Below are 14,037 nucleotides of genomic sequence, written 5' to 3'. Positions count from 1 at the left end.
ATGGTGCAAAGAAAGCCATAGGGGAGATGAATAGATGACATAAAAAAATGAGGAATGAAATTGGTGAGAGTTGGCCAAAACAGAAACGAATCGAAGCGTGTTAGAGTGGTTGGCGAATGGCTGTAAATAATATCATCATCATCATCATCTACAGCCACTCACCGTCCACTGCTGGATGAAGGCTTCACAACACGATTCCACTCGTCTCCATTTTGCGCAACTCTCATCCATCTCATCCCACACATTTTCCTAATTTCATCTATACATCTTCCCTACGGTCTTCCTTTTAGCCTTTTGCATTCTCTTGGGTACCATTCTAGCGCTTCTTTCATCCATTCTTCCAGCCACGTGGCCCGCCCATTCCTATTTTTATCTCTTTACTCTATCCACTATGTTCGCTATCCTTGTCCTACTTCTCACCCACGTATTCCGCTTTCTGTCTTTCCTCGTTATACCGAGCATACAGCTTCTCATTTGAGTGCATTCGACTTAGTGTAGCATTTTGGCGTTCAATGTCAAAGTTTCACATTCATACATCATCATTGGCAAAACGCATTGATCGAATATCTTTTTTGGTATACCTGATCGAATATCAGACAGAGTGGCATTTTTGATATAAAAGCAATATTCATTCGTCCAAATGCACTCCATCCTAATTTCAAACTTTTTTTTTATTTCTTCTACTTTACTAACGAACATGTAAATTATTTGACCTAAATATGTATAAATAATTATTTACTACTTCTACTATTTTATCATCTAATGAAATGCTATCAGACATGTAATAACTATTGAAGATTAGTTTAGTCTTATCTACGGTAATTTTTAATCCTACTTTCCTTGTCCAGCTTTGATAGTCTGTTAAGTAGGTTAGCTGGATTGCGAGCTATTAAAACTATATCGTCTGCGAACCGAAGATGACAAGAAACGATAGTTGATGCTTAATTCTGCTGTTTCCCATTTCAGGTTCCTGAAAACTTCCTCAAGTACCGCATTGCATAGTGTATGAGAGATGGCGTTTCCTTGCCTTACTCCTTTTTCTATGCTAAATCTATCTGTATCTGAAAAAAGCCTAACCGAATCTGTGGCATTTTTACATACCTCTTATACATTTCACATGGTTTTCGTTTAAGTCGTCATTTTTTATCTCTCTTAGGGCGGTTTCAGACTAGCGTATTTTTCTGCGCGTATACCGTCGTTTCGGCATACGCGCTTACACGCGCGCTACTTTTCGCGCTTCAAAAAACCGGACGCGCGTACACGGGCTTATTCCGGCGTTTTCGTTCGAACCGGTAGTGGTGATTTAGTATCAACATGGATAATACGAGCTTATAAGCGCGTCTACGCTCGTACGAGTTGCGCGTATGGAAAACGACGCGCCTATACGCGCCTACATGCACTTCAAAAAACGAGATTATACGCGCGTATAAAACGCTAGTCTGAAACCGCCCTTATTCTATATTGCAGCTAGCAGCCCCCACATAGGGTTACGCCACGCCTTCTGTTTGTAGACCGTTAAATACTGAATTGTGACTAACTGTGTCGAAGGTTTTCTCATAATCTTATATAAGTATATAATATAAATAATAAGTAAATCGGAGTCAGACTATGGGAAAATGTCGAAGTCATGCATTTTTTACGATTCTACAACCGAGTATGTATATATATATTATACTTGTTGTTTTACCCGGCTTCGCTCAGTACTTGTAATATAAACGGCTTAAACATGGCGAATCTAATAGTAAATATTCAATTGTTTTTTTATTAAATTTATTTGAATCGAAAAAAATGGTGATTGGATTATTAGTCACATTGCGGTGGTCACAAAGACAATTTTTGCCATTAAAATCGCGAATACGCAATATTTGGCACTCAAGTTATCGTTAGTATGATGGACTTTTCGGCTGCCGGATGTTCCGTTATAGAGATTTTAGTGACTTTGTGACCAGTGCTTTGTGACCAGTAATCACCAAACCAAAAAAATATAAGATTCAACCAAATGAATTGTCATCATAGAAACATTGTTTTGTTTTCGAAGTTCCCAATCAACGATACAAACTTATGTACATAAAAAGTCTCTTTCGAATTATGTATTAGAAGATTAGTTGGTGTGATTTATTTAAATGCCTAATATTATCAACAGTTTCGGTCAGAATTCAGTTCGGGCCAAACAAATGAAGAAAAGTTCGTTAATGTAAACAAACAAAACAAAAGAAGTTTTCAATGCAAATAATTCAAAAATAAAATAAACATCGAGTGTATACAAATATCAAATACACATGTACATGTATATGAATGTATGACGCGCGGTGGAATGTCAGCTGGTGCGAGTTTCGAATTTGGCGGCGCTGTCACACGTCACAACAAAAACACCCCGAAAGCCACCACCGCGATTCGACTCGAAGGCAAAAGTGACACCACTTCCGGTGAAACGTCAAACGTTCGAAACACTCGAAGTGTCCCACGTGTGTGGCCGCGGGCGAGGGGCGGGGCGGGCGGGGGGCAGGGGCAGGGGCACTTACTTGGTGTTGACAGGTGGATGGCAGCCAAGACCGGGGCCGAGGGGGCGGCGAGCGACGGGCGAGGGGGAGGGCGGGGGCGGGGAGGGGCGAGGGGGCGTAGGCGCGGCGGGGCGAGGGGAGGCGGGACGAGCGGGATGAGCGGCAGCCCCACCAGCGACCGACACCAAAACAAACAGGCCACTGCGACGCGGCCGCACGCACTCACCTCTACGGCCATGAGCACACGCACAGTCGTATTCACACTGAATCGCTTCCTCGTCACGTTTTATTTCGGCTTTGAGGCTTCAACTGATGCAATCGACGGCTCCTAAACCGAAATGACTCATATTTAAATTAATAAAAATTACTGCACAAGTTGTGCGTTTGCTTTTCCCAATTGTTAGCTTATTCCAATTGGTTTCGAGTTAGAATTTGAATTTAGTCAATTATGAATTAAAAATATGATCAAATTGAACGAATTTAAATTTTTGAATTTAAAAAAATATTATAATTACATTACATTGTTTTTTATTCAGGTACTTATGATCCTTAATTCCTTACAGGCAGTTGAAAACTATGAATGGCCACTTTTTATGAAAATACTAATAAAATTATATTTTGGACCGAAAATATTCTTCGTGTTGTCAAAGTACGTCAACATCATAAAAAAATGTTTTTCTTTGCTATATAAAATTGTTTACTACATTCGGTACTAAATAAAAATTGTTTTTTATAACATCGATAATGTCCATCATTTATTCTTTACCGACAAAAATTCAATTGAACAAACCTCAATATAAAAGTATGAAAGAATAGCTTAACGCTTATGAAAAATTATTGCAGTCGTTCACCATGTCATCATGCATTAACAGCAATTGATAATACATTGATACACTACGTCAGGCCTGACCATAGGGGGGGTACCAATCGATGCTTATAACCAGAGATCGGTGACCAAGTTGCTTTTACCAACAAAAAATGGTTCACTATTGTCAATTACTATGGTCAACTTTTTTTTGCTCTCTTGCTTTGTAGGACAATAGTAATTGACAATAGTGAACCATTTTTTGAAAGTAAAAGCAACTTGGCTGCCGATCTCTGCTAATAACCAAGGCCCGGATCATATTTTATAATACATAAATTATGGCTAATTTTCATGCCAAAAACTAATAGTTAAAAAACCCGGAAACAAAAACAACTTGTACTAATTGAAAACATAAATGAAACTGTCTTACGTGTGTGTAATGAATGGGTTACACCAGGGCCCGGATTTTCTTTTGTCGGCTTTGTACTACGTTCATTTAGTACTGAATAAATACATTAGAAAAAGGCGTAAATGATAATTAGTAATGTTACAGGGTTTTTATTTTTACAAACTTTTTAACTTAAAACTTATGTAAGTAGCAAACAGCCTCAGCAACGAACCACTGAATTTCTCCATCTCTAGCTACCATTTTCATTATAATTAGAAAAGCAGAACTTTTAAACAGCTCTTACTAATGTTTTACTGAGAATAAAGAATTCATTAAGTGGGCATGCATTTATTTCTAAGTTGAACTCACAAACTTCTATATATTTCAATAAGAAATACACGCAGTAAAATTGCATAAATCGGAAGGAAACATTTTCTTTTCCCAATCAAGGTGATGTTTTGTAAAACTGTAATAATGTCTGCAGTTATCAAATTAAAATAGTAAAAATAAAAAAAATCACTACGTCGTTTGTTTTAAGCTCTTCAAAAACGCACATATTTACTGTCAGTTTTCTTTTCATTGACAATTTATTTAAATATAAAATTATAAGGATAATAAACCGCATAAGATTTTAATTTAATATTAGAATGCGTCATGTTATGTATGACATTTATTCTATTTTGGCTATGGTCGAAACATTACGACTTAGGATCAATCGTCATTAGTCATTTGCTCGAAATTTTGACGTTTGTCTAAAGATTGTGAATTTGTTGTTCTACGCACATACGTGTATCTGATACGTTTGACGGCTTTGTTTGGAATTTATATATTTATCATCAAAACACCACAATGTTTTCATTTTTCGGCCACAAGAAAGAGAAAAAGCATTCTCCTGGCGAGCAAGAGGATACATCTCAACCGCCAATACCGGGACCAGCGGAAGACTTTGTCGTAGTAAATAGAAGGACAGATCTACCTTATCCCACAATGAATCCATCGATGGGAGGCCCGGGGCCCATTTATCCCTCTTTTGGACAACCTAGTAATGCTACTATGGTGGCGACAGCTCAAAAAAAAGAAGACAACTTCCTTCAAGGAGTGCCTTTCAATTTGAACAAGGATTTTTCGGCGGACTCGAGGAATGACATTTTATCAATTCAACTAAGTGAAATAATGGCATATTGCACCAGAAGGTTACAAGTTGAGACGACAGATTATGAATTTTCAGTAGAAAAAGGTGTCCTGCGGGAGAGCTGAGGTTCCTATTGTGATCTTAATCTTAATGCTACATGCACTGTGCGTTAAATTTGCAAATCTTTAAAATTTTATTAAAAACAATGTTGAGTTATTGTACAAAATTAAAAAAAAAATCAATTTCCTGAGCTTTATATACATATTAAATATATAAATGAGATTTTATTATTCAAATTTTTCTACTTTTCATTTTTAATCAATTTATCTCCATTGTAAATTGTGTTTATAATTAGTTACACATTTATATGTATTATGTTTACTTAATCAAATGTTACACATTGCATTTAAGTACTTTATGCATAAAAACACCTAATATGGTTTTCGTTATCATAATTAGCTTTTAATCTTTGGTGTTTCACTTGTAATTCAGTTCAGTTGATAGAAAAGAGCGAACGTTCAAAAAATAAAAGCCAGTGTGTACATACGTTTAATCATTTATTGCTTAAAATTACATAACACATACATTACTTACAATCACATCATTTTAAATAGAATTTAATTTCATGTGTTCCGTTAACATATTCACTTACTTCATATAAAAATGAGTAGAAAATCATCACAATTACATTCATTACTAGTTTTAATTATCACAATTACAAGAATCATCACAATTACATTCATTCTAAGTTGTAATTACTTTTAAGACAGACATGAAGATTACATTTTGACACCAAAGACTTGTTTTTTTAAATTTTTTCATACAGTAAATCCTGGATATCCAAACCGAATGCAACTGATAAGGTCTTGGATAAGATCGAGAACAAAAAGGAGGCCATGACAATGCGTTGTCGCAGTTACTCATCTGATAATCCGTAGTTCCACACGTGTTAATGAAAAGGAGAATATTAGCTTAAAAATATGGATTATGTATGTGTCTATACACCAAATTGGTATTTCATTAGATGTTGTCGGAACAAGATCAAAATGTACAACGACATGACAAAGTACACATGTTCACGTTAAGCTAATTACATATATTGTTCATTGTGTCAGCATACTATGTATTATATATATATATATATTGTAATATGTATGTATACAATCAATAATAAAAATATAAAAAGAATGCTTTTATTTTCATAAATACGATCATATTAAACGTAAAACGATAGGGAAGTGGCTAATGTTAATATTATTAAAAATGGAGTCCACGTTTTGAAGAAGGTTGCAATGCTAAAAGAATATAACAAAGTATTATTAAAAAAAAATTGAAAAAAAAAAGAAAACAAATTATACTTTATTTTAATTCACCTGACATATTTCCCAAATACTAACAGCAGAACGGCCAATTTGAACATATTCCAAGATGTACTACCTCCGTATTCCATCAAATTCAGAGCTGTCGCAACGTGGGAATGGCAATTGTCGCAGAACAAGTTGTGCTGAAATATGCATTCACAAATTGAAACTAAAAGAAAAATGATTAGTCAATACACAAATTCGACAAACAGTACCATTCTTTTTTTATATATTTCGGAAGCTTCAGCGACGGCCGCGTCCCAGCCGGACTCTCCTTGTAGTGCTTGACTTTGAGATAGTTGCCAGTAAACGGCGGGCCTTCCGAAGGCCATGTTATCTTCGGAGACGTAATAAGGTCCTGCGAAATCCCTGATGACTCCCGTCGACGTACCTATTCCCATGTGGCCTATGATTGGAAACAGCCATCTGTGATAATATAAACAAACATGAATAGGAGCGTTGGGCAATTTTAATAAATTGAAAAATTAAGCACGAGGGCGTATTTTAAATGCCTACATTTTGAAGATGTGTTCATTTGTGAGAAGACTTTTCGAGGGGAAAATATAAGCCCCTTTTACCAATGAGAATCGAGATAAAATACGCCACCGTTAAATAAAACCACTGCATGTGTGCATACGTTAATAACGGTATAGGTGTCCAGACTATGCAATATGGGAAACGGTCTCTTTCCCAGTCAATGGGCGGTTCCATTGCTAATCGTTTACCTGTCATCTGTCACTGTTCAACTATTGACATTTGTATTCAGCGTGGAATGGGCGGTCGTAAGAATTGGTTTGTTGACCATTATATTTTTTAACATTTGTGTTTTGAAATGGCTCATTGTAAAATTAAAATTAAACTGGCGCATTTTATAAAAATAATCGTATTTCAATACAGTTTTTAATTTCATCGTTTCACCGTGGTTGTGTTGGAAAAAACATTTCAGTTGTTGACCAAAAGATATGTATGTATGTAGTTCTTAGTCACTTTTATTTTAAAATTAAAAAGAAGTATGTGCCTTCCTTAATAAAATAAAGTAAAAATCCTAGCTAATGCTTATATTTAAATTAAGATGTATTTTTAAATTAGCTTGATAGCTAAAATATATATAAATAAAAAAATAATAAAAAAAAATATATATATATAATCATTTATATAAATACTTAATAATAAATGTTACGAAGTATTATAATTTTAGTGTCACAAATTAATTCGAGTTATAGTCGTTAAAAAAACATGACTCCGGCTTAGATATTTTTCCAGAATCTGACACTGATTTATTTACGTAGTTTAATTTTTTTCCCATTGGGCTAATTTTCGAATATCTCTGGAGTACTAATACAGATGTCAGATATACATACAGGTTTGTTACTAAGAGTTGGCGCGAACAAATGCGCTTGTGTTGTGTCTGTGAATAGGTGTATAGCATGGGGTCATACTGTATTCCATAATAGAAAGACGCTCTGTCCCTTTCGCGCGTTTCTGTACGTACGAAAACGCGCCAACTCTCAGTAACAAACCTGTACATATAATATTGTGAGCTGATATAAATCATTACTTAAACTTGTATTTCTTTGAATACTTACATCAAACTTTCAAAATGTACGTATTTGTCATATTTAGGCTTATCCTCTTTAAAAATATGACGGCTCGATGATTATTCCGCAAAAAGCGATCACGCACAAGTCACTAAAATCTCGATCACGGAACATCTGGCACCCAAAAACTCCATCAATCGAAAGCCACCCACTCGAAATATTGTGACAAAGAGAACTCGAGTGCCAGATGTTCCATGATCGAGATTTTAGTGACTTGCGCGAGATCGTTTTCTGCGGAATAGTCAGTTTAGCACATGTATGTAATATCATGCTAATTCAGAACATAATCTACTTCTTTTTATTTTACAATAACTGTGCTTTACCTTTCCATTTATTTTCAATACTACATAAAAACATGATTTCTATTCCTTATAGTTAAAAAAAATAGTTTATTTTTATTAAATTCTGTATTTCTTTATATTCATATACATATATACAACAAATATTCAAATTGTACAAATACATCATAAAACAATCGGTAAATATAAAATAGATTCATACAATGACATGAAAACATACCGAAAAAAATGTCATATATAAAAAAAGCTTTACCTTTCCATTTATATTCAACACAAAATAAAAACATAAAAATTTTTTATAAGTGGCAAAATTCGCAAATTATTCTTCAGCATACGATCATTTCACATATTAACTTAAGATCAAAATATGGCAGGTCAACTTATACACAGTTGTAAGAACGATTGACTAGAAACTGAATCGACTGAAAAACACTGACACATACACGACGTCACGGGACATTCTGAATGATCTCTGAAACAAGAATGCAAATCAATATAACCAAGGACACATACAATAGACAAAACATCATATAAAGCAAAGGCATACTTGAACCACTGGGTTATATGCACAGCGTGACCTCCATGCCGGCAAGTCTGACACCAAGTGAACCAACTGGAAAAATCACTACTTTTATGAAATTCCCTAGTGCTGACCGTTCCTGGAGCAGTTGCACCAGTAGCAGCAGTAGTAATGGGTCCACCGTGAGTCCCCATATGGAGTAAGCATATGGAACAACGTGGCAAGGGCTTACGGCAGTTAGGACAAGCCGACATTTGCTATAAAAAAAATTATATTAAAAAACACTACGCAAATAGTATTCAATATATTGAAATCAAAACCCACCTTAAACTTATTAGAAGTAGCAGCAATTCTAGCAAAACTATTTCTACTACGATGCAAACCTTGCATGTAAGCAGAAACACTTTTGCCACAGTAGTTACAAGAAATATAGACTTGGTGAGAAGGTTTATTCGAAGAATTGCAAGCACTTAAAGCTATGTCAAAGGACGCTCGTTGAGCCCAAAAGTGCCACGAATCCAACAGATTTCTATAACTGTAAGAATAAATCATGATTAAACATTGCATATCTTCGAATTGGCGTTGATAAAGCAATACCTAGCGATCCAATCGACGACTTGAGGTTCTTTGAGCAGTTCCGGTTGGAAGGTTCGAGCGGCGATCAGGCTCACTGATTGAACGTCTCCGGTGATATCTAAATACTGTTGCAATAGATTAATACATTCCACGCTTGTGCCTGAAAGTTTAGATAGTTTAATTTAATATTATAGTAGAATACAAAGCAGCTTTTACGTATGAACGGTTATTACCGGTTAAAGTGATACCAGACAAATTTCCGTCTTCGATTAGTTTCGCGGTGAGTTGTATAATGTATTCGGGTAACTTTGAATCAGACAAGAATATGCAAGCAAAAGCTACTTTATCGTCTACGCTCATTCCATTTTCATTCTAAAAAAAATGTCCAGATATATAGAAGATTCTAAAGGCATAAAATTAGTCTTTTACATCAACTGAATCACTGAATGATATGAACAAAAACTTATTTACCAATACACTATCATAGCAACCGTTTTCAGACGTTAGGAAAGCAAATATAGCTCTAATATACGGATCGGTCAAATGCCGAGGCGTAGAACATAATTGACGCCACATGCTTCCAGGAGCTTCTGAATATCCGGAGAGCGCCATTGAAATAATTCCTAGATGAGCATTTTGAGGATTCTAAAAAGACGTTGTTAATTTATATCACATATGATAAAATTATCAAAGTAAACAGTGTCAAAATTACTACCTTTTCAGCACCCCTATTCAATATTTCTATACCATATCTCAACTTCATATTAAAAACAGATATAGCAGCGGCACGTGTATATGCTTTTTCAGTTTCTAATCTATCTAGAAAAGCCGTCAGAGACGCAGAATCCTTATCGAAATTCCATCCGCACAATTGTAAAGCCTTATCACGATCCTCGCTCCTGAAAAAAACAACATTGAATAAATCTTTGATTGAAATACACTGATTACAGAGATGATTTGTATTAAAATCTACCTATAAATTGTATTATATATATTGTTTATTCCTGCAAAGTCTGTTTTAACGGAACTGACACAACTACCGGATCCCATCGATGAAGTATTCGGCAGCTCAAGCTTCAATGCCGATTTTACACCAGGATGTTTACTGTTCGATCCTCGAATACATCCTGTAATTATTTTTTTAACATTACAAAGAACAGTACAATATAAAAATATATAAACTGGATTTCAGTGTACCGTCTTCGACAAAAGATCTGCTAACGTGAAGCCAATTCCATAACTTTTTCAAGTGGTCATCATCAGCCAAGTCTCCATTTTGCCACAGATCAAGCTAAAATAAAATTTGGATTGAAAATTATATGTAAAATAAATTGATTACAGCTTCTACATATAAAATGAAAAAACCTTAAGTCCATAATCGATCGTCGCTCTTTGTTTGATCTTAGCCGATATATCGTTCAAAAGCATGTTTGAATCTTCCGTGAGCATCTTTAAAGTGGTATTACCGTGCGACCAAACGAACGGACTGGAGCCGGAGCCCCAATTTAAAGTTATCCGGTCGCATACGACATAGTCTGCAAGTGTTCCTTAAAAATTTTGATGAAAATAATCGATTAAAATATATAAAAGATACTGAACTTTGATCCATATCAACTTTCTATATAATTCTACCTGGCATAGAAATGGTCAAAAGTCGATTACTGTCCGTAGGATGCCAGCTGAAGCTGGTAATAGTCTGAGTGGAACCGGGAATAACTGAACGCTCGAGAGCGGAAGCCGGATCTCCGACGACTTCGGTTCCGATGTCAAACATGGTAGCGTTGCTTAGGCCGCGAAGATCTGCTAGGTGAAGTACAGTGCTGTCGCGTTGCAAAGAAGCTAGCAAATTTTGTCTGCAATGCAAAAGAATATATTGTAAAAAAGAATACATGTAAATGTTAAGCTATGAAATGCTATATACCTAGTGGGACACCAGAGTACTTTCATGACTGCTTTATTTTGAGGAAGGTTCAAAACTGGTTTTTCGAACATTCTCCGGTCCCATATGACGATCGTACTGTCAACGCGACTGGCCATTTGATAGTCGTTGTAAGGGTTCACGCATACACCGTAGACGGCTTTGGTAGAGGCGATGCTTATGGCTTTGTTAGTCGCATCTGTAAAATAATGAAATATTACGTGAAAGTGTTTAAGAAAACCTGTACAAGATAAACCGAATGTTAATAACACTGAGCAACAAAAAGGATTACCGGAGCGGAGACTAACCCAATGAATTAGGATAAGATAATGATTTTTGTTGGTTTGCTCAGTTAAAATTGCGCATTTTTTGAAACGCTCATATTTCATAAACGAGAAGAAACGATAAAAATCATTGTCATATTCGAGTTCAGTGGGTCAAATTTAATAAAGACTTATTAGTCTCCGCTCCGGTACTTTTTTGCTGTTGCTTGGAGTAATTAAATGTTTTAAAAGAACTCTGCTGATTCCCATTTCATCACTTTTATTTTGTTAAATTTTTATAAGAAAATTCAACTTCAGTTCAGTATATTTTGTTGATCTTCCCATAAATCAATTTAAGCCACATAAGATTTATTTATGTTTGTGAAACTTTCTAATACTCAAATAATGTATTTAAATAAACCAATAACATCTGTCGATTTCCGATTCTAATCTATGCTTTTCATTATAGAGTTCAAAAGTTATCAGCAGAACAAATTCTTCCACTAATTTGTACGATGATGATAAGAATTCCGTAGCAAAATTCGACCTCTTTGATTCACCTCTAAGATCGAACGTTTTGATTTGTTTCTGATTCATGCCAACCACTAAAGTACGTGGCTCATGATGAAACCAAGCCAAAGAATGCGCAAGTTCAGACAGTCCCATCTCCAAATAAGGCTTTGATAATTCCGCCACCGGATTCATGTTGTATTGTGACAGTCGGGGAGATAAATTGCCTAAAATTTATACAAAAACAAAAAAATTATAGAACTCTATTGATATACATATATAATTTTTTAAATAATAAATGTAAAACCTTCGCTACTAGTAGGACTCTTCATTACATCCCATAGAAGTATACAATTGTCATTTTTATACTTGTCCAATACACCAGCGAGTAAATTCGAGTCTATTCCATTCCATGCCACTCCGTTGCATTGTCTAGCATGGCGTGGTACTGAAAATTATATACATACATATTTAAATTGCTTAAAAAGAAATTGATTTTTTTTTTAATTTATACCAGGAAGGCCTAACAGGTAACCCCAACGCGCCTTCCTACCCAGAAATATTGTACATTTGATACAAGTACTATCATACATAGTAAATCATATCGATTAACATCCACAGATTGCCGAAAACTCGAGATTTGCGAGAAAATGGGCAAGTTTGCCAATTTGTTGGAACAGTTTCAATGAAAATCAGATAAATTGGCAAACTCTGATAAGAAACAATCGACCTGGAGTCACAAATACAAGGTCTGGCCAACAAAAACCAGTGGGATTTGAACCCGTGACCACTCTGTTCAAAGCACTATATACTAACCACTAGTCTATTCTGCTGGTTGTATATTTGTATACATATATTAATGTTTCTTGTAAGGTTTTAAACATACATATGGCAAATTGCACAAAATTAAACGTTTTAATTGTTTATTCTATGAACGAGTTTGAATGTGTTGTGGTTGCCAAAGCCAGAATCTGTTTAAAAAACTATCTTTTGAATGTTATGTCTGTTAATACTATTTGTTTTCTAGAATATTGATAATCAATTCAATACAATATAAAACTCAACAATTAACATTAAATTTGAAAAAAAAAGTATGTTTAATTAAATTTGTATAATTATATGTGTACCTTTAAAAATCCATCGAAAACTCCATAGTAAAATCATTCATACTATAATAAATTGTATTTAATAATATTATATTATACCAAATTCCTTTCCGTTCAGTCCCAAAGCATCGAAAGACGTCGGACCGAAAGTTGTAAGAGTAACTTTTCCATTCGCTTGTCCTACAGCTAGTAACGGATCGCTCTTTGATTGCGGGCATATGTCGATACATTTCACATAGTGATAGCTATTATTGCTTGCGACTAAATGAGCTCCAGTTTTTTCAGATAAAGTTATACCTAAGATGAAAGCATTCGGTTAATATTGAATTAGATGCAATGGAAACATTAAAAAATAAAACAAGCTACATACATGATGGTTTAGAAGAGACGTCACTGAGTGGCCCAACTTCGTACAGGCTGATATCAGTCCCCCAAGTGATAAAATGATCGGAATGTGTCGGGGACCATTGAACTTCCGACTTGACGCTGCTGCCCATCATCGTGACTTTTTAATGAGATAAAATTAGATGACATAAAGTTTACATCTCTGTCGATTTGCCATTCAAGCGAAACACAACAAAATATAGAACCACACGGCCGTTTTCATAAACGTGACAGCAAACACTTGGTCTAAACAGTGCGAATAGCGATTCACCACTTTTTTTTAGTTAGCCTATAAAGATCGAGTAAAGGTCTATTCATACTTAACAGCACTGCACGGCTTCAGCACTGCACGATTCCGTTTCAAATATGTAATTTTATTACATTTCTATTCATATCTACCTACACGTCGCGGTCACGTCACGCTTACGGCACTTTGGCCGAGTACAAGGCAAAATCGGCTTACTTATACATTACAGGCCATGACGATACGGCGCAATATTGCTTACGTCGTATTGTCGAGTACTTACAATATGAATGCATACACGTGCATTTTTAGCTACGCGTCAGAAAACAAGTCAGCAAAAATGTTTCGGCGTTTATCGAACGAAAAATTATGTATAATCGCGTTTTTGTTGGAAGAAGAAGTTCAAGAAGGTGTAGGAATCTCGTCGTCGTC

General features: G+C 35.3%; 4 protein-coding genes across 7 annotated transcripts in view; 1 reads left to right on the top strand and 3 right to left on the bottom strand.

The window, feature by feature from the left end:
* Positions 1–2,766, bottom strand: part of HDAC4 (histone deacetylase 4) — a 175,896-nt gene extending 173,130 nt beyond the window's left edge. For 3 of the 4 annotated variants that reach the window (XM_077442643.1, XM_077442644.1, XM_077442648.1), the window contains exon 1: positions 2,523–2,766. The gene's annotated coding sequence lies outside the window, so the exon portion shown is untranslated. The remainder of the gene's footprint in view (positions 1–2,522) is intronic. The other variant, XM_077442647.1, reaches the window with a different exon arrangement.
* A 1,631-nt stretch (positions 2,767–4,397) lies between these two features.
* Positions 4,398–5,164, top strand: LOC143919622 (uncharacterized). The gene has a single exon (XM_077442017.1). It carries the CDS (start codon positions 4,544–4,546, stop codon positions 4,949–4,951), a length of 408 nt encoding a protein of 135 aa, XP_077298143.1. The 5' UTR covers positions 4,398–4,543; the 3' UTR covers positions 4,952–5,164.
* A 203-nt stretch (positions 5,165–5,367) lies between these two features.
* On the bottom strand, positions 5,368–6,962 carry LOC143919621 (transmembrane protein 222). Its single transcript, XM_077442016.1, has 4 exons — positions 6,825–6,962; positions 6,403–6,613; positions 6,200–6,330; positions 5,368–6,121 (listed from the first exon to the last, which is right to left on the bottom strand). Exons 1-4 carry the CDS (start codon positions 6,917–6,919, stop codon positions 6,043–6,045), a joined length of 516 nt encoding a protein of 171 aa, XP_077298142.1. The 5' UTR covers positions 6,920–6,962; the 3' UTR covers positions 5,368–6,042.
* Positions 6,963–8,181: 1,219 nt separating this feature from the next.
* Positions 8,182–13,758, bottom strand: mio (GATOR complex protein mio). The gene is made up of 16 exons (XM_077442168.1): positions 13,348–13,758; positions 13,077–13,274; positions 12,179–12,319; positions 11,922–12,098; positions 11,102–11,297; positions 10,813–11,033; positions 10,546–10,727; positions 10,378–10,471; positions 10,154–10,307; positions 9,896–10,079; positions 9,652–9,825; positions 9,414–9,552; positions 9,202–9,340; positions 8,929–9,139; positions 8,632–8,861; positions 8,182–8,556 (listed from the first exon to the last, which is right to left on the bottom strand). Exons 1-16 carry the CDS (start codon positions 13,475–13,477, stop codon positions 8,460–8,462), a joined length of 2,667 nt encoding a protein of 888 aa, XP_077298294.1. The 5' UTR covers positions 13,478–13,758; the 3' UTR covers positions 8,182–8,459.
* Between the last annotated feature and the right edge of the window lie 279 nt (positions 13,759–14,037).

This window comes from Arctopsyche grandis, chromosome 12 (genome assembly GCF_051622035.1).
Source record: "Arctopsyche grandis isolate Sample6627 chromosome 12, ASM5162203v2, whole genome shotgun sequence".
NCBI classification, from domain to species: Eukaryota; Metazoa; Arthropoda; class Insecta; order Trichoptera; family Hydropsychidae; genus Arctopsyche; species Arctopsyche grandis.
The sequence above is the reverse complement of the archived record's forward strand: the minus strand, read 5'-3'. Positions and strand labels throughout refer to the sequence as shown.

Coding starts and splice junctions, on each gene's coding strand:
- LOC143919622 (XM_077442017.1), top strand. CDS start 4,544: ATGTTTTCATTTTTCGGCCACAAGAAAGAGAAAAAGCATTCTCCTGGC.
- LOC143919621 (XM_077442016.1), bottom strand. CDS start 6,919: ATGACAGGTAAACGATTAGCAATGGAACCGCCCATTGACTGGGAAAGA. Junction 6,614..6,824: donor ACACCTATACCGTTATTAAC/GTATGCACACAT, acceptor ATATTATCACAG/ATGGCTGTTTCCAATCATAG. Junction 6,122..6,199: donor GTATTTGGGAAATATGTCAG/GTGAATTAAAAT, acceptor ATATTCTTTTAG/CATTGCAACCTTCTTCAAAA.
- mio (XM_077442168.1), bottom strand. CDS start 13,477: ATGATGGGCAGCAGCGTCAAGTCGGAAGTTCAATGGTCCCCGACACAT. Junction 12,320..13,076: donor ACTGAACGGAAAGGAATTTG/GTATAATATAAT, acceptor TATAATTTTCAG/TACCACGCCATGCTAGACAA. Junction 10,080..10,153: donor ATATATAATACAATTTATAG/GTAGATTTTAAT, acceptor TGTTTTTTTCAG/GAGCGAGGATCGTGATAAGG.